The sequence below is a fragment of the Poromitra crassiceps genome, assembly GCF_964638095.1.
Source record: "Poromitra crassiceps genome assembly, contig: HAP1_SCAFFOLD_905, whole genome shotgun sequence".
Lineage (NCBI taxonomy): Eukaryota > Metazoa > Chordata > Actinopteri > Beryciformes > Melamphaidae > Poromitra > Poromitra crassiceps.
This window is the reverse complement of record NW_028151504.1, coordinates 18,802-38,701: the sequence shown is the minus strand read 5'-3', so window position 1 is coordinate 38,701 and position 19,900 is coordinate 18,802. Positions and strand designations below refer to the sequence as shown.

At 42.8% G+C, this 19,900-nt stretch overlaps 1 protein-coding gene and 1 pseudogene across 4 annotated transcripts in view; one reads left to right on the top strand and one right to left on the bottom strand.

Annotated features, from left to right (window-relative positions):
- LOC310771624 (kinesin-like protein KIF2A) overlaps window positions 1-17,806 on the top strand; it is a gene marked incomplete at both ends in the record, with an annotated part of 30,332 nt that extends 12,526 nt beyond the window's left edge. For all 3 annotated transcript variants that reach the window (XM_083664196.1, XM_083664198.1, XM_083664197.1), the window contains 10 exons: window positions 246-333; window positions 851-993; window positions 3,795-3,999; window positions 4,805-4,915; window positions 5,057-5,124; window positions 12,534-12,653; window positions 13,934-14,087; window positions 16,122-16,223; window positions 17,406-17,541; window positions 17,721-17,806. In XM_083664196.1, the coding sequence (XP_083520322.1) occupies window positions 246-333; window positions 851-993; window positions 3,795-3,999; window positions 4,805-4,915; window positions 5,057-5,124; window positions 12,534-12,653; window positions 13,934-14,087; window positions 16,122-16,223; window positions 17,406-17,541; window positions 17,721-17,806 (1,213 nt within the window). The remainder of the gene's footprint in view (window positions 1-245; window positions 334-850; window positions 994-3,794; window positions 4,000-4,804; window positions 4,916-5,056; window positions 5,125-12,533; window positions 12,654-13,933; window positions 14,088-16,121; window positions 16,224-17,405; window positions 17,542-17,720) is intronic.
- Window positions 9,522-11,721, bottom strand: LOC310771625 (protein FAM3C pseudogene; annotated as a pseudogene). Its single transcript has 2 exons — window positions 11,665-11,721; window positions 9,522-10,027 (listed from the first exon to the last, which is right to left on the bottom strand). The product of its transcript is annotated as a protein FAM3C pseudogene (transcript).
- Window positions 17,807-19,900: the final 2,094 nt, after the last annotated feature.

Here is a 19,900-nt window from a genome sequence, read left to right as displayed (position 1 = left end):
TCATTGTCTTCCCCTGTGCAGCCAGAGACATTTTTCTTTTGTCTTTATTTGACTCTCATTGTCTTCCCCTGTGCAGCCAGAGACGTCTTTCTTTTGTCTTTATTTGACTCTCATTGTCTTCCCCTGTGCAGCCAGAGACGTTTTTCTTTAGTCTTTATTTGACTCTCATTGTCTTCCCCTGTGCAGCCAGAGACGTTTTTCTTTTGTCTTTATTTGACTCTCATTGTCTTCCCCTGTGCAGCCAGAGACGTCTTTCTCATGTTGAAGAAGCCAAACTACAAGAAGTTAGACCTCCAAGTCTTCGCTACATTTTTTGAGATTTACAGCGGGAAGGCAAGTGTCTTAAGTAAAGTGTTTGATTCATCTTACTCAAAAAGTGGATTAAGTTTGTGTTGTTCAGTACCTTCCATCCAAGTATGTTTATGCCAATCACAATGTATGCATATGTATCATTGCACGATATTAATATATTTTTGATAAGCCAATTTCCCGATTTAGGTGTGGATGTGTTTTTTCCTGTTGTTGCTATGTTCATGAACTTCACGTCAACTAAGCTGATAAGATATATTCTGATGTTTAATAATAATAATAATAATAAATTCTGATGTTGCTATGTTCATGAACCTCAGTTCAACCAAGCTGATAAAATAAATTCCACCACCAAATTCACTTTGTATTTGTTTCAGCATGTCAAAACGTTGCTTAAAATTTGCCTGCCAGTTGGATGGAAATCTTACTGAAGGCCTAATAGGCAAGATATTTGCTAGGGATTTTCCTAAGCTATCTATATAAACCAAGATGTAGGATTATGTCAGGTGAAATATTGACTCAGGCTGTGTTTGTATTGAAGGTGTTTGACCTGCTAAACCGCAAGGCCAAGTTACGCGTCCTGGAGGACGGGAAACAGCAGATCCAGATTGTGGGGCTGCACGAGAGGGACGTTAAGTGCACAGAGGAGGTCCTCAAACTTATCGAAGTGGGAAACAGCTGCAGGTAGGAGACATAATTTTAACAGCGACAACTGATTTATTTATTTTCATGATCAAACGTTTTATTTTTCCCACAAACAAATGATCGACCCACACTGCCACATATAGACAGACATGAAAAACAAAGAGAGGAAGAAAACATATCTGTGTATATTAGGGCATTCACAACTAGTGAATTTTACTAGTCGACTAGTCGTCCCTAAAGGTAGTCGACTAGTCGTTTTTTTCTTTTTTTCTTTCTTTTTTTCTTTAAGAAAGAACATGAGGTATTTACACGACATACATGGACTATCATATCCCATATCCCCACAAAGAACATCAAAACACAACAAAACAAAACAAGAAAACTGCATAAGATACACAATAATCCAAGAACAAACAAGACTATTGGACAAACAACCAAACAAAAACAATGCATTCAGCTCCTATCCTGATAAGCCTAACGACACTGGGGTAAAAAGTTCTTAAAGTCGAACTCTGTGTGTGGTTGCCATATTTTGGGGATGTCTAAGAATCTGCCTTTGCTCTTGTAGTAAATGTTATCCAACGTATGGTAGCTTGAGAGTTCATTCCAACAGTGAACTACAGCTGGGGGATTGGATGCTTTCCAATTTAAAGCTATGCATTTCCTAGCTGCCAACAGGGCAAGATCTATGTATTTACTTTGAATGCATTGTTTTTGTTTGGTTGTTTGTCCAATAGTCTTGTTTGTTCTTGGATTATTGTGTATCTTATGCAGTTTTCTTGTTTTGTTTTGTTTTGTTGTGTTTTGATGTTCTTTGTGGGGGATATGGGATATGGGATATGATAGTCCATGTATGTCATGTAAATACCTCATGTTCTTTCTTAAAGATCTTTTTTTTTTTTTTTTTTTTTTTTACGACTAGTCTGACTAGTGGTTTTACTAGTCGACTAGTCTGTGAATGCCCTAGTGTATATCAATATAATAGATAAGTATGCATACCCTACAGTAATGTTAGTAAATCAAATGATATAGAATAATTAGAAAGACAGAGGAAACAGGGAAAATAAAATTAAATAAAAAATAAATTCAAAATACTGTAATAAAAACGCTACCCATTCATCTGCTTAACACATTGACTGCCAGCCCTTTTTTCAATGCTGTAGGTAGGTTCTGCCAGTTTTTTTTTTTAGGATTCTGGCTCATTTTACAAGAGCCGAGGATTCTTTTCTGTTAAGACTTCGTGAACACCAATCATCTAAAAAGAACTAATAGAATGTGTGCTTTCTCTGTCTAAAAGAGTTAGTTTGTAGAGTTAGTAGTTATGTAAGCATTAGCAGTTGAATACAGCATGGTTTCAGCGTCAGAAAAATTATTCAGAGATAAACGGCTTTTTGTGAAATTCGATAGAACAGTCACTTTAACCATTCATTTTTGGCATCAGTAAGAGTCAGACATCTAAACAATAGTTTTGAACAGTAATTTCCTCCATAACAGCAGGAAACCCCCCTCTGCTTCCAACTCCTCCCTCCGTGTGTGTTCTCCTCCTGCCTCCCTGGCTCTCCAGCGGGCGTGTCACAACGAAGTTGCTGCTGCCTGGCTGCTGCCTGTTTGCGCGGCCGCTGTTTGAGGAAGTCTGGGTGGACTCGCTCGTTTCGTGGAGTTTTGGTTGAGAGCTTTGATGCGATTCTGGTCATATTTATGCTGCGTGTTTCAAAGTGTGCATCCAATCTATTCTTGGAACCCCCCACCGCTGTGCATCAGCGCGAAAGTGAAAGCGTTTTCGCCATCAATTTTACAGTATGAGAACGGCTTCGTCGCGCTTTTCCGTCCAGTTTTGGGTCGCCTCTTTCTACTGTGGAGAGACATGTCGACACTCAGTGGGTCGGTAAAATAGATTATACACATTCAATACCTCCAATTCTGGTGTAGGAGACGTAAAAGGGGTTGATCGATGTCCCACCGTCAAAAAAAAAAAATGTTTATGTAAGCCGAGATATCTCGTCCTTGGCACTCAACGGTTGGATTATGTAAGCCGAGATATCTCGTCCTTGGCACTCAACGTGTTAAAAGTAATTTCATTAATTTGCCGAATTGATTGTCAAAAAACAACAAACATCCATATGGTTCTTTTTGAGAGCATAAACATATTTAAAGGGAAAGAGGCCTTTCTGACAGGATGTGCAGGTAACTCAAGGTGCTGTAAATTAAGTTGAAAACACCTGTGTTGTCCACCTTTGTAATCAGGAGTGGAATTTTGACTCGACAAAACTTTACGAGCTCGTCAAATCCATGGCGGGCCAAAACAAAGAGAGCCCCACATCAGGCGGCCATGCTTTAAAGCCACAGGAGGAAAGCAGGGAACAGACTCCCCCTGCTGCTCACCAATTCTGTCTTGAGTCCTGATCGTTGTTACGCCGACAGACGTGGCAACTCTGGGAGGATGGAAGGACATGGAAAATCTGAAACTGGTGTGAAGAAATGTCTGGGAATGTGGTGTCAGAATTTGACAACTCTGGATGAATGTCAGGGGAAGGAACTTCTAGAATCTCTGGAAAATGGCGGAGTAATATGAATGGGGAGGGCAAAAACGTCTGGGTTTGAAGTGGAGAAGTGCTCTGGTCTAACTATGAGGAGACAATGGTGATTCACATTCTGGACTTTGACATGTCTGGCAACTTTACTTTTAACTTCTGTCTCGGTGCCGTGGCAAGAAGTTCACTACATTTTCATTTAGAGGCACATCAGTATTGCAATGATTGAAGGAGAGATGATTAAGTCAATAGCTGATTGACTGTCATGAATACGCTGCTCAAGAAAAATGTCCTGGTTTCTTCCACCAGGACGTCGGGTCAGACCTCGGCCAACGCCCACTCGTCCCGGAGCCACGCTGTGTTCCAGATCATCCTGCGGCGGCGGGGGAAGATGCACGGGAAGTTCTCGCTGATAGACCTGGCGGGGAACGAGAGAGGGGCAGACACATCCAGCGCTGACCGCCAGACTCGCCTGGAGGGAGCTGAGATCAATAAGAGCTTGCTGGCACTCAAGGTCCACCACCTTCTGAATGCGTCAGATGTTATGTGCATAAATATTAGTAGTAGTAGTATTGTAAGATTCTTTTTATATTGCCTGGTAATAATTCTAGTCTATAATTGTTAAACTTTCACACCTGCACCCACCTGTTGTTTTTTTTATAATTTCCCTCAAAGTGGGTGGAAAGTACACTAGACGGCAGTGTCAATACTAATCGGGTGCTGCAGTGGAAATCAAGTGGCTAGCTCGTAGCTCTGTTCGTGAAGCCAATGTGGAAGTGTCTTAAACGTGCATTGTTTCTAATGGCCTGCAGGGGGCGTCTCCACTGGCTGCAAAAATAAGTCAGATTCTATGGAAGTCAATGGGAATAGACTACTTGCACAACTCCACTACTTCCTGAAATGAGTAGGGCATCTTGGTTTCCTGTCCTACACTATTGGATGAACTGATTAATGTCAGGTGTGCCTGACTGCTGCAGTCACAACAACAGTGATCAGGCACACCTGACATTAATCAGTTCATCCAATAGTGTAGGACAGGAAACCAAGATGCCCTACTCATTTCAGGAAGTAGTGGAGTTGTGCAAGTACGGTAGTCTATTATCAGCAACATTTACAATGTATTCTAAAATTGAAGTGAAAGAGAGAAATACTTTTTTCTTTTCTTTCTTACCCCAGTTACTCAATTGTGCTGACTTTGGGTCGACACCTAAACATCATGACTTGAGTAGAATAACCTGTTTGAGCTCATACTCATATTATGAGAAACCCGGTTAAGATGCCCTGGCCTTCAAACTGATGATGTTCCTGCTTCCTTGCAGGAGTGCATTCGAGCGCTGGGCCGGAACAAAGCCCACACCCCCTTCAGAGCCAGCAAACTAACCCAGGTGCTGAGGGACTCCTTCATAGGAGAGAACTCCAGAACATGCATGGTAAGGAACCTGTAGACGGTATGGGTTACTGACTCTGGGCTCGATAGGTACAGGGAGCCAATGTGGAGAAATGTCATCAAAACATTGTTCTAGCTGGGATCTTGATCAATAGAGATGTAACTGTGATGTTTACCTCTACAGATTGCCACCATCTCTCCTGGGATGGCCTCTTGTGAAAACACACTGAACACACTGAGATATGCCAACAGGTAAGACATCTGAGACTCAATGTCAGTAGTAGTAGCAGTAGTAGCAGTAGCAGTAGTAGTAGCAGTAGTAGTAGTACAGCAGCAACAGCAGCTTATAACACCTGGCAAAAAATAAAGAATCCACAATATTTTTCACAAAATCTGTTTTTCAGATCATTGCCACACACAAAAAAAGGACCAACAGTCTGATCTGAAGTGGTCTCATTTTGAATGCAGTCTGTATATTTGTATATTTTTGTTCAGGTATTGCATTTTCCTGAATAGTCCCTTTTTAAATGTCCAGATGATGTAATTGTCTTTTAAATCAAGGACACAAAATAATACTGCTGTGCTGAATCTAAAAAGCGCACATTGTAGTAGGATTTCTTTTTAATGTCAACATCTTTCGGTATATGATTTTCTACTCAAAAGCTGCAAATATTTTGTAAATTTCTGAACACTAGATGGCACTGCAGTCACAATGCAAACATGTCAAGCATTTATGCCAAATTCCAGGCTTATATTCAATGTTGGTTACATTTCAGTCAAAGGGCTTGAAAGAAACTTTGATTAATAAATCATCATCATAAAAGGCAGTAAGTGGGCTCTGTTTGTTTGTTTCCATTTCTCCCACATTGGATGATGTCATCAGCGAGTGACATCACTGTTGATGTCATAGGCATTGTGACATCATCAGTGAAATGAATGCATTTTATGACATTACTAGGGGTGTCACAATATATCGTCCCACGAAATTTCGCGATAGTAAAACGTCACGATATGTATCGTTGAGATGAAATCTCATATCGCGGATTTTTTTTTTTTTTTTTTTTTCAAAAAATAGACTAAGAAACGTCTTTGTTTGTTGAAGTTCAATGTGTGGAAAGTAGTTCAGAGACACATGAGAAGTTATACAGGAGAGAAACCATTCAATTGAGTTTCTGGCAAAACTGTTTACTTGACAGGAAAAACTGAAGATGCATAAAAAATAGATTAAGAAAAGTCTTGTTTGAGTTTGAAGAAAAACTGAAGATGCATAATGAGAATTTATACTGCTGAGAAACCTTTTAGTTCAAAGTAAATCTAAGTGACGGTGTAACTCATTCTATTTCAAGATAAGCCTTATCTCCAATCTCATGTTTTTTCTAGTTGTTATTGTAATAACAATTTCCCACAACAGCATGTTTTGTATTTGTGCATTTCAAATAAAATACTACTTTTCCAGTCATATATTGTCATTATTCAAGTTTAAAAAAATATTGTTAAAATCGTATCGTATCGTTATCGTGAACCCAGTATCGTGATACGTATCGTATCGTGAACTGAGTGTATCGTGACACCCCTAGACATTACTGATGATGTCATAGGCATTGTGACTTGACCAAAAATCTTCTTATATAAAAGGGCCAAATCTCACAATTGGGCACCAAACACCTGCGTTAGACAACGGCCTCTCTTTAGAGGTACCTCAGGATCATTAACTCCTCCAGCTAAGACACCCAGAATACTTCTATGTGATGTTTTTGTGAGAAGCCCTAACACTGTGTCAGATGCTTCTATGTCATGTGATTCATGTTTTATATGAAGCAACTGTGTACTGTGCCAATGCAAAGCAGATTAATTGCCCTAAGGCTGATTGCCCTAAGGTTGAGGCTATAGTTCAGTGATGATGTCATCAATGATGTCATCAGTCTGAAGCTCACGAGAGAGGCTGAGGGAGAGGAGAGGGAGAGAGACTGAGGGGGAGAGAGAGAGGGAGACAATAGGGCAGGCAAGGCCACGCAGCAGCCAGGCTGCGGGCGAGTCCGCGCATCGGCCGAGCTACGTATGCGAGCTGCAGGACGGGCGAGCCTGCGCAGCGAGCGAGCCTAGGAATCGAGCGCGCAAGATGCCTAGTGCATAAAATAAGGTCTGTGGTTAATAAAAGTTTATGGGATAATCTTATATTTTGGAAGTAATTATTTTATTATGATTACTTTTTACCACGTGCGAGGCCTGCGAGTCATTCATTCAGTCAGGAATGGTCAGCAGGAATGGATAACGGTGGTGATGATGTCATCAGTAGTGATGTCATCAGTGCAAACTTGGGCTGTTGATGTCATCAGTGATTATGTCATCAGTGATGTCATCAGTGCCAACCTTAGGCTGTTGAAAGTTGTAGTTTGCTCCAATGGGCTTGAGTTGTATGAGGTCACACATGGTCCTGGGCCGAAGTTGCCCTTGTTTTAGCACCATAAACCTCAAATTTAGACATACCGGTAACCCAAAGAGCAACAATTTTGGGACAAAACTAGAATTATCCCAGCCAAATGCCACAGCTGCATCAAATTGTGAGAGGAAACACTGGGTGGTATTTTCAAAAGGTACAATGATAGAGGTTCAGAACATTTGGTATGTTTGCAACAGATATTGTGTAATACAAACAATAATTCATAAATTAATTTACAGAATATGATTTTTTCAAATTAGCATTAAAAAAGAAAGGCAAAATTCTTCACCCAAAATGCACTTATTTCTCATAAACAAAAAGACTATGTTTATGGGCATTTTTTTAACGACCAAGTTAGTACACTTACTTTTAGTTTACTGTGATAATTTTGTCTGGCACCTACCTGATGAAGTGTTGACACTCCTGGAGGTGTTCACATGCTTTTGTCACAGAGCCAGGGTACCTGCCGTCAGGTGAAGCTTGGCAGGGTTCTGAAAGATGCTTCCCTCTACTCCATGATCCTGTGCAAAACACAACACGGATTTGTGAATGCAGTGTTAAACTCAGCTTTGGATGTACTGTGTTGATGTCAATTCTAGTACAACTGAGGAATTGAAATTGGAATGTTATAGATCTGACATTACACATAGTGTTGCGTATTATCAATACTGAATATCATAATGTCATGAGTTATGGCCGAAAGAACAAGATTGCGGATATAAGCGGCCAAAATGGGTTTTCTCAGGAAACCCTCCTGAGAAAACCCATGCTGGCATGCTCCCTTAGGAATAGGGTGAGAAGCTCAGTCATCCATGAGGGACTCGGAGTAGATCTGCTGCTCCTTTGCGTATAGAAAGGAGCCAGTTGAGGTGGTTGGGGAATCTGGTAAGGATGCCACCTGGTCGCCTCCCTAGGTAGGGAGGTGTTCCAGGCATGTCCATGTGAGGAGACCACAGGGCAGAGCGAGGACTAGGTGGAGAGATTATATCTCCATGCTGGCCTGGGAACGACTCAGGATCCCCGTCAGAGCTGGCTAATGTGGCCAAGGAAAGGGAAGTGTGGGGTCCCCTGCTGGAAGGGCTACCTCCGCGACCCGATCCCGAATAAGCGGTTGAACATGGTTGGATGGAATATCATAAAATGTTAAAGGAACCTTTCAGGTGGTATTTGACACATATACAATTGTAATCCATACATTTTGATTGGTATACAAGTGTATGTGGGTAAAAACAAAGGCGGGACATGAAGAAAAAGACTGAATAGATAATCCCGCAGCCAAATTAGCGCAAGTGGTTTGTGAAAGAATAGCAGTGGCATTCAGAGCTACAGCCCATTTATTAGCGTCCCGTTTACATTCCACCCAATGGCAGTTTGTAATGCACGCCTTTTGGAATTTGATTTTGTTTTTGTTTTTGACATTTCCTCATGTTTCTTTTATAGAATGAGTGCAGTGCCCCCCGTGGCCCCGCCCTGCCACTGCACAGAGCTCTGTTCACTTGTTTATTAAAAGTGTATTCATTTTGAACGCGTCCAAATTGCACCAAATTCGACAATGCACGCCCTCAATAGACCCTTTTCACAGCAGCGATTCTGTGTCTCAATGGCAGGGTAAGCTGCAGATGTAACCAAAACATTAATGATGGTATCCAACTTCCATTCACTTTAAAGGACTTGGTAACACTTTATAATAACTGCACACCATAAGCATTAGTTATTAGTACGTAATTAATCATTTATAAAGCATTGTTCATACATTGCATTAGTAATTCATAAACAGTTATAAATATCATCATCATCATCATTAGTGCAACACTATCACAGCAGTCAGGCGGCCTTAGAGATGGTATGTGTGACAGTTAGCCAATAACCACTGATAACATCCTTCAAATCGGTTCAGTCTTGCCACTAGCTCCAATCAGCTAGTCCCAATCAGCTAGCTCTAATCAGCTAGCACTAGCCAGCATCTGTGGAACAGCGTCCAAAAGGAATGGAGAAGCGCAGGTGGCTCTGAGCAGCATAGCTTGATCCTAGTGATTAGAGTCTACTGGAGAGTCTGTCAGTGGTTTGTCTTTCTTTCTGATCACTCTTCTGAAGAGTTTGTTGCTGGAACCATTTCCTGGTAGGCAAAGAGGAACACAAGGCTTGTGGTGCGTGGGCCCGTGGAGGAGGTGTAACTGCTCTCACAACAGTCTCACGAGGACAGGAGAGATCAACCCTGTCTCTGGGGTATGCAGCCTTCCATCTCTAGGGCCAGCCCCCAAACTTGTTGGTATCTGCACTGTATTTTATGTGCCGTTCAAAGGGACTCTTGGTCTTGAAGCCTTTGCCTCCTACAAAGAGCCAGTTATCCCTGGGGCCCAGGTTGGTGATACTTGAGCTGCCCAGATCAGCGATCAGCTTCCGGGCTTCATCGTTGAGTTGTGTTGCAGGATCATCAAAGGAGGCCATCATCACGATTGCCCCATCTTCAATTTCCTTCAGGAACTTAATGAAAGGAACCACATCTCCTGCCCACATATCAAAATAGTCGGTCTTGATCAGCTGCCCTGTTGCCCCATTAACCAAGGCAATGTTGATTCCTCTCCACACATTGTTCTTCACGCCACTCATCAGTATGTTGTCTTCCAGGCAGACTTTGGGCCCCACCACATTAGCTGCTCCACTGGCCATCTTGAAGGAGAACTTTCCAGCTGAACATGCCTTGGACATCCCACACTCGTAATAAGGAGAGCAGAAGGAAAATCATGACGGCGAGGCAGAAAACTACTGCCAACTTCAAAATGCCTACAGCTCTGAATCTGTTCATAAATCTGTTCATATTCATATTCCTAGGGAGCTCCAACCCTTTGTCCACAAGTCAGAGCGATGTCGTACAATTTATAACCTCAGCAGGAAAGGATTTGACATCACTGATGATGTCACAATGTCTATGACATCATCAGTTATGTCATCACTGATGATGTCACAATGTTAGTGGGAAGCAGGGAAGGGCTGGTGATGATGTCACCATCAGTGACATCACTGATGATGTCACAATGTTAGTGGGAAGCAGGGAAGGGCTGGTGATGATGCATCACTGATGATGTCACAATGTTATGGCTCTTTCCCACCACATTTTACAGCCCTGCACAGCCCGTCACCACTCGCCTCTACTTGTTTCAACTCGATGGACGTTCTGTTTCGACCGCCGTTCATCTGCCCCCGCCCACCATAGCGATATCTGCATATCTGTCCTTCGCTTATAGCCGAAGTAGGCTATAACATAACATTACAATTAAATCCATCCACAGAACTTTTAAACTGTTTATGAAATACTGGTGCCTCTAAATGACCTACAGTGTACATGGGCGAATGTGACAATCGACCAGGAGAATGGATATCACTCACAGGCATGCGCTGCGCTGTGCGGGGACGGGAGAGGCGCAACAGAGTGAAGCCTGCCCTGTACCCCGCGGCCTCTAGGCAAGACCGCGGCTTCACCAAACACCCGCTGAGCCCTAGCGGAGCGCTGCAGCCTCCTCAGCTACAGAGCTCCCGCGAGCAGCTGACTTTTTTCTCAGACAATTGAACACCCGCCACGATTTTATTTCACCGGAGGCGAATGCAGCAACACATAGACTGATGGAAATATACATAACAGAAGAGAAGGTAAGCCCACTAAACTGGCATGCAGCCGCCAGCATTGCATATGACAGTCAGTAGAAAGAGTAAACACGATTCTGCCTGACCAATCAGTCGTCTACAATGTTTTCACGTCATCGTATGAACCCGGGTTCGCAGAATAGAACCCCGACGAGGCAGGTACGAAAAGTAGCACGACTCAGCCCCAAATCAAACCGGGCTGGGCCGGTTTTTACCGATGGGATGAGACCATTTATCGAGTCGAGCGGAGCGGGACCGCGCTACTACCTGCGGTGGAATTGGGCCATTAGTGGGAAGCAGGGAAGGGCAGCGGACTGATGCTAAGCGACAGCCTACAGGACCAGAAAAGCTCCAGCCAAGAAATACATAAAATTGATAAAGTGGCATCTGTCTGTCTGTCTTTCTTTCTTTCTTTCTGTCTGTCTGTGATTTTGGTCCCACATTGTGAGATTTGTGATTTTGGTCAGTAATGACGTCCCTGATGATGTCACAATGTCTGTTGTAGAATGGAATTTGTATCAATAACACCATTCTTCTCCCGCATTAACCAGATAGCATCTCAAGCCAATATGAGACTGTATATTATAACGTTAGATGATGGTAGTATCTGATAAGGCAGAGAGATGCACCAGACCACATCTAAAAAAAAAACACGTTTAATTAACCAATATTTAAAATAATGTGCCCAGTGTATTAACACATATATTTACCTTTATCATCAAAAGCTTAATAATCTTAAGATTAACATCTCTCCCTGTGGGATGCATGCTGTCCTAGTTGGTGAGAATCACTTTAAAACTGTGTTGTCTCACATGGTGATTTGCAAGAGCTGTGATTCATAGAGCTGCTCCATCAGCCTCTGCATAAAAGAGGAGGGTTCAACATGTACTGTATACCTTCACTCTCATGTCCTTTCTACTGTGGGTCAACATGTACTGTATACCTTCACTCTCATGTCCTTTCTACTGTGGGTCAACATGTACGGTACTGTATACCTTCACTCTCATGTCCTTTCTACTGTGGGCCAACATGTACTGTATACCTTCACTCTCATGTCCTTTCTACTGTGGGCCAACATGTACTGTATACCTTCACTCTCATGTCCTTTCTACTGTGGTTCAACATGTACTGTATACCTTCACTCTCATGTCCTTTCTACTGTGGGCCAACATGTACTGTATACCTTCACTCTCATGTCCTTTCTACTGTGGGCCAACATGTACTGTATACCTTCACTCTCATGTCCTTTCTACTGTGGGTCAACATGTACTGTATACCTTCACTCTCATGTCCTTTCTACTGTGGGCCAACATGTACTGTATACCTTCACTCTCATGTCCTTTCTACTGTGGGTCAACATGTACTGTATACCTTCACTCTCATGTCCTTTCTACTGTGGGTCAAAACCTCTTTTTCTCCCCGTTTGTCTCCCGACGTCTCCTCGCCCTTTACTGCTCAATGTTTGTTCACATGCAGCAGGAATATTGAGGTGCAAATAACTGAAGATGATCCTCTGCTGTCTCTCGTTTGTCATGCGTGTCTGTGTCTCTCTGTGTCTCTCTCCCCACCGTGTCTGCAGAGTGAAGGAGTTTGGGATAAGTCCCTCGGACATCCCCTTCTCGCAGGGTGGGGGCGGAGGGGGCCGCTCTGAGCTCTCCCCTACTTATGAGTACGAGGACTTTTCCACCTCTCCCACCAGGTCGCTCCCCACTGCGCTTCCCAATAAGTTACCAACATATATCCAACTGCTGCTTCTGTGTGTTGTCACGCCACATTAGCCATCAACACCCACCTTTACGTTGCTTCCTGTCGGCCGTTAACCTCATACATTTAGACTCCATAATAGGTTCAATTTGAATTCCTCAGCAAATACCTACTGTAGCTCTACTGTTCACAGCTAATCTGTTGCTAGCAAACAAATGGCTTGGGCTAAACAACATCCATATGGCATGATCCTAAGTGGAAGGGATGATGACGTCTGCCTCATCTTTCTCCTACTTCTGTAACCACCACTCTTTCCTCCATTTGTATTTATTTATTTAACTATTTCTTTTTCTGATATATTTTTTATATGTATGTATATATATATATACACATACATACATATATAATATATATATATATACATACATGCACACATACATAATATATATATACACATACATACACATGTATGCATACATACATCTCTCTCTATATATGTGTATATATGTATGCATATATATATATATATACACACATTTTCATGAGGTCGCCACCTGCATGGCCCCATGTCTTTCTCCAGGCGTCATTTCATCAAAATAGATTGTTTGCTGTTGACATTTTGTCTTTCTGTTATGCCTTGTTCATCCCTACAATCTTTCATAACCGCTTGCTTCCCCTGGCATGCTGTCTGAGCATGTTATTAACCAGTTAGCTTTCTGTATATTGGCATGCTGAGCATGTTAACCAGTTAGCTTTCTGTATACTTGGTAAGAGAAGGAGAGCCAGCACACAAAAATGTCCTTTCGTTGGGTTTATTCCAGGTTAACACCAGGTACAGCACACGGACGTTTCAGCCTAACGGCCTTCTTCAGCGTGTGAAGAAGCCCGTTAGGCTGAAACGTCCGTGTGCTGTACCTGGTGTTAACCTGGAATAAACCCAACGAAAGGACATTTTTGTGTGCTGCCTCTCCTTCTCTTACCAAGTATCTCCTGTGCCGTGCACCGAAACTTTAAAAACACCGGTGAGTGTGCTCGCTTACTGGTTTATGCCAGTTTGTTTGAGCTTTCTGTATATTGGCATGCTGAGCATGTTAACCAGTTAGCTTTCTGTATATTGGCATGCTGAGCATGTTATTAACCAGCTAGCTTTCTGTATATTGTGTGCACCTGCCGCCCGTTTGCTGCAGGGCGTTTTTCATGAGAACCCTCTGCAGTAGCTACGGTAGCGATGCTGTACCACGCTGTTGCTTTACTACTAGCACTGGTTGTTCTCAGGGTGAAGGAGCTCACAGTGGACCCCGGGGCGGCGATGGAGAGCCGTCAAGCGGGACACAACGGGGCACTCAGCCAGCTGGAGGTGCTGGAGGCTCAGTGGGGGGTGGGGAACTCCCCGCAGAGAGATGACCTGAAGCTGCTCTGTGAACAGAACGTAAGCCACACACACACACACACACACTCATCTGTTCACTCCTGCCTGGTCGCCAGAATACTGGAAAATGTTGGTAATTGTACATTTCTGCAATTCACGGATACGTCGAATCAATGTCAACGTCTTTGAACCTAAAACATGTTAGATATCACGTTTCTAGATGCGTGCATATCAACGCTATAGAGTCTGCTATTGAAATAGCGCTGTGGCCAGTAAGGGCATTTTTGTCATGGTGTATGGAGGGCCTAAACACTTGCCTTTCACAGCGGAGCGCTGTGTTCATGTTCAAAGTCTACAGTTCAACCGTAATTCACATTTAACATTTGTTGTTTAAGCCTAAGCCAAACCATAATGCTAACCTTGACCAATTTGTTTTACTCGCCTAAACAGAACCAAAGATGTTGAAGTTGTTTTATTTGTGTTTAACGTTGGAAAGGCAGCGAGGTTTTCCACATTAACCACCGTTTTGTTTCAAATGTACGTTGAGATTGTTTGCAGACACGTAAAATACCAACGTTTTATTCTGCCGACTGGGTTGGTTCACTCCGCTGTATGCATGCTCAATCGCACATATCAGTTGTGACGGTGGTTCTCGATCTGGACCCCAGAGCCTGCCGCTTTTCATTCCCACCAAACAGTACCAGTACTAGCTTTTTTCAGCGCTCTTGGAATTTGCATGGCGATTCAAGGGTCTGGACGCAAGCCAATCCACTGGCAGTTATTTCCGACAGATACTGTCCGAGATGCCTGATTGGTCATTACAGAGTGCAGCAACAATAACAACCCATAGATATCACGTCCGTTCAATGTGCCCCTTTCAGTCCTACCGTTTGCTAGAACCCACCCCCCACCCTCCCCCATTATATGTCACTTTGAAGGACTGGCGCGGTCGGGCGTGAAAGCGCACGCTGTTGTGGACATGTACCGTAAGGCTATTAAAATGAATCTTGAATGATAACAACCGACATCAGATTTACCAGGTCTGCGGGTTTCCCACACAATTGGGCTACTTTGAAGTGTTGCCACAGGTTGAATTCCGATGGGCTAGTTTTGATTGGCCGTTGCCTGGGCTAGTTTTGATTGGCCATTGGGCAGGTTTAGTCACACAGACCTGGTAACCCTCACCAACATGCAGCGGCACTGCCGGCAAAGGAATAGGATTGTCGCAAGCTAGATTTATCGATTTCGTCAGTCCTTAAAGAACTTAATGGCATTGATGAATTTAACGATGAAAAAAAAAAAAAAAATCTCTGCCATTGGCTCTGACCATTTCAGTTGGAGTGAAGGGAAATCCCTTTCCGCTCCCTGTGTGTCACTCTCAAATGCCTCCGCTGCTGTGAAACAACAACACCACTAGCTAGCAAGCTAGCAACCTAGACGCTGAAAATGGCAAGTTTTTACGAAGATTTGGATTGTGCAATATATATACCGCTATACCAGAGTGAGTAAGAGGAGCCAGACTCTCTCCTGCGCTGATACAGCATGAAACAGATAGTCTGGCAAGTGCGACTAAGTGTTGTCTTGACTATATTTCAATCATGGAAGACTGACCTCTACAGCATAGTTTAGTGCACCCCATACCGTTCATGCCCCTTGTCATTTGGGGGTGTAACTCCCTGCTCAAGTGACATCACTGATGACGTCGCCAACTCGCCATCCCTGATGACGTCACCATTGCTCGGGCGACGTCATTAAGTGACGTCACAAATGCCCTTCTCCCGGTATTATATAAAGCCCGTATCACCACACCTTTAGTGACATCTGTGCAGTCATCACTCACATTTGTGCGACCATCCCCAGCAAGCTGTTCATCATCACTGGAGAAAAAGTTTCGCATGGTTCCATCGTCATGTCAGAATCCGAAGATGAACAGATGCAGTTGCAGGGCGAAGAAACGGATGCCGACGTAGATGCCATAATCCAGACCGTGTCAAACGGCATCCCCGGGCAACCAAAGTTTGTTCATCTTTCCTACAAGTCTCTCATGATTGAAATGGTGGTAGGTACTGTACTGTATGCATCCCATGTCTGTAGGAGGAGGAAGTTTCCCCGCAGCTGTTCACGTTCCACGAGGCGGTCTCTCAGATGGTGGAGATGGAGGAACAGGTTCTGGAGGACCACAGGGCTGTGTTCCAGGTACAGTACGGCCTAAAGGGACGGAGGGAGCTCAGTGAAATACTGGACCAAAGTCCTCCCAAAATATGACTGATCCTCTACTGTTTGAAGTGATATGTTTATTCCCATTCCCTTCACTTGTCAGATGTCTTGAATGGTGTGCTATTACTTTGCTAAGAGGGTTGTCGTGTAGCTTTTGCAATATTGGCAATTGTGTGCAATCCCCCCCCCCATTCATTTGAATGGGATTTTGAAATTTGTTGCATAAAAGTAGCTGTAGCTCAAAAAACATTAGTTTATAGTACAACGATTTAAGGTATGATGGTCGCCACCGACCATGATCATAATTATATCAATATCATGTCCAATGGGCATCGTCATCGATGATAGAATATGATCATGGTCGGTGGCAACATCATAAATCGCTGTACTATATAAACTACCCTTTATATCTGCAGTTCCCAATCTTTGTAGATAGGTCACTGTCCTACTGTGTCCTAAAGAAAAGAAAATACACTATAACAGCCCTCTTTACATTTTGGTCCATAACTTTTTAATCGTAGTGTCTACAATCAAAATTATTTTTCCCCTTCTACATGTTGTCCAGTCTTCACCAAACCACGACACACAGCATGTGTGGACTGTCCTGCACAAAACCTCTTTTGCCATTTTTTGAAACTGCACTGTTTCGATATAATCGACTTCCAAAGTTTCATGGGTGGAGCCTATTTCACACAAAAACGCCATAACTCAGGAACGCATTGTCCATTGCTAACCAAAATTGGTACAGGTGGGCAGGTATGTACTCGGAGCTACAAAAAAGTAATTTCACCTATAGGGGGCGCTATAGCAACATTGCAAAATTTAAAAGGCCATAACTACCGTAGGTGGTTGTAAATCATAGAAACACAATTCCTTTGCACAATTATTTTTCCTAACACCCTAGCAATCACCTAGAAACGCCCTAGCAACCACTTAGTACACCTAGCAACCGCCTAGAATTGCCCGAGTAACCAATTAGTACACCCTAGCAACCACCTAGAAGTGCCCTAGCGAGTACACCCTAGAAACAGCCTAGCAACACATTGCTGATTGGGGGCTGTATTTAGATTGGGAAGGGCATTGCGAGAGCAGCAAGCACAATTAAATTTTCTTTTGAAAATGTAGCCTTTTCTAGTTTGTACTACTGTGTGTCCTGTACAGGAGTCAATTCGCTGGCTGGAAGATGAGAAGGTCCTTTTGGAAATGACAGAGGAAGTCGACTATGATGTTGACACATACGCGACTCAACTAGAACAGATCCTGGATCAGAAGATCGACATTCTCACTGAGCTAAGAGGTGAATATAGACATTAAGAGCATTTATCAAAGCATCACATGTTGAGGAATCTAAAAAAAAAAATACACAAATAAATGATGTACCGTATACTGTTTATTGTGCATATGACATCCTGGATAATTTGGTCTCCAGTAGGTGATGCGATTTAATCACTGAGGTGTCCTCTCCCCTTCTCTCAGATAAAGTCAAGTCTTTCCGTTCTGCACTCCAGGAAGAGGAGCAAGCTAGCAAACAGATCACCCCCAGGAGGCCTCGTGCACTATAGACACTGACATTGAGTGTGGTCACTGTTTAGGAAATGGCTGATTCACCTGAGCTACAATTTTGGACTCAATCTCTTTGCTGTACAGACTCCCATTGCTTCTTGTTCTCCGTCCAGGCGTCCACTAAACCAAAGGGCAGACTTTCTTTGCTCATCCATCCTCCTGTAGAGTGTATTGACACGGTTGCTGTATCTGTGTGATGTGATGACTCACAAGTGCTTCACTTTAAAATAAAAAATACAATTATTTGTTTTTCAAAACATTTTTATAGGATTAACTAAATTATCTTCAGTTTTGCAAACGGCCATTGCCAGAGGATTTTCATTTTGTGCTTCCACTGTTTACGGCTTGGGGAGAGCGGGGTAAGTTGAGCCCATATGTAAGGTGAGACACCCCTTCTTGCCATTTAAATGTTAAATGGTTTGATTAGCTGTAATTAAATGTAAAAATGTGTATCTTTGAAAACAAATAACTGCTAGACAAATTTCCACTTTGTGGATAATAAAGTTTTTTCGTATTTGTATATTACTGGTCCAATTTTGATTAAACTTGATGGATGATGTGTTTTGGCCCTATATTATATTTCATTACCATGAATGGCCAACAATCTATACATGGCACTTATTGTTTTAAATAAATGCACATTTATTTTGCCACAGTAGCAGCACAAAATGTAAAACATGGCTCATTTGACCCCATTCTTCTCTACCGTAACAAGCACAATACTTAGCTGACTTCTCCAAGCCCTGTTATGAAGGTGTAAAACGAAAGTTACCCTACGCATGTAACTACAGTTGTATGAATTCCAGATGACTTCCACGGACAATGTTTACACTGTGGCTCACATCTGTCATGCTCGCGCAGGTCGAGTACGAATAACAAAAATCTCAAACAAGCCAAATACAGAAGATGAAAGTAAGTAAAACAAAATCTGGAATCAAAAAAAAACCTGCATAATAAGGCTGACACTGGTAACCGTACATAGTGTACATTTAATCACTAGGCATCTCGCGTGCCACGTGCCCTCGATTAGGCTCGCCGGCTAGCCCTGCAGCATGGCCTCACCCACAGCTCGGCTGCTGCATGGCCTCGCCTGCCGGCTAGCCCGGCAGCGTGGCCTCACCCACAGCTCGGCTGCTGCATGGCCTCGCCTGCTCTATTGGTGCGTGTGGGTGTGTGTGTGTTGCATACAAAATGTTATTGCCCTTAAGATTACATGCAAGCGGGTGGTGTGAGTTTACATCAATCAGTCTTATGACATCACTGATGACATCATCAGTGTCTTATGACATCATCAGTGACTTATGATATCACTGATGACATCATCAGTGATGTCACAATTGCTCAAGTGACATCACTTATGACATCAGTGATTAGTACTCGACCTGCATGAGCGGGGCGGATGTTATCCAGTGTAAACGCTGCCCCTGGCTGTCAGGAGGAATGAAATGGAACTGTAAGGATCTGAACTTCATTAGAAAGTGTTGGTCAGAGCCCCAGCTCATGAATGCATGTACAAACCCAACTGTGATTGTATGTATTAGAATTCCCTCCAGATCAGGCCAAGCCCTCCTATGTGAACTGTAAATAGATCTACAATTCTTATACTGTATAGTGTTTTCCCTACCCGTTCTTTAACAAAAGAAAGTAGGTTAAACTGTTCAGTTTAGATTTTTTGCCCTTAATGTTTTGGAGTTATATATATATAGCCTTAATATTTGATTTAAAATGAAAGACTGATGCCAGTGTTCTCATATAACATTAACAGTTGAGTTTGAGTTGGCCAGAGAAAAGAAACTCAAGTTACACTGACCATGGAAAAACCCTGATCTCTTTTATTCAATGCTACTTCTCTTTTGTTATACTTATTTTATTTATTCAGCAAACTTTTCATTTTGGAATGTAAGCTGTGTGCTATTAGTGATGATGAGCTGTTTATCTATTTGTTAATGCAGGCAGAGGCTGTTTTTTTTTAAATTCGTATAACATTTTACAGGCTCTAAATGTGTACTTAATAAAGTTGGGTTCTGAATTATTGGAATTATTGAATTTGGTTCAACCCCCCCCCCCCCCTCCTTCCCACACACACACCGTCC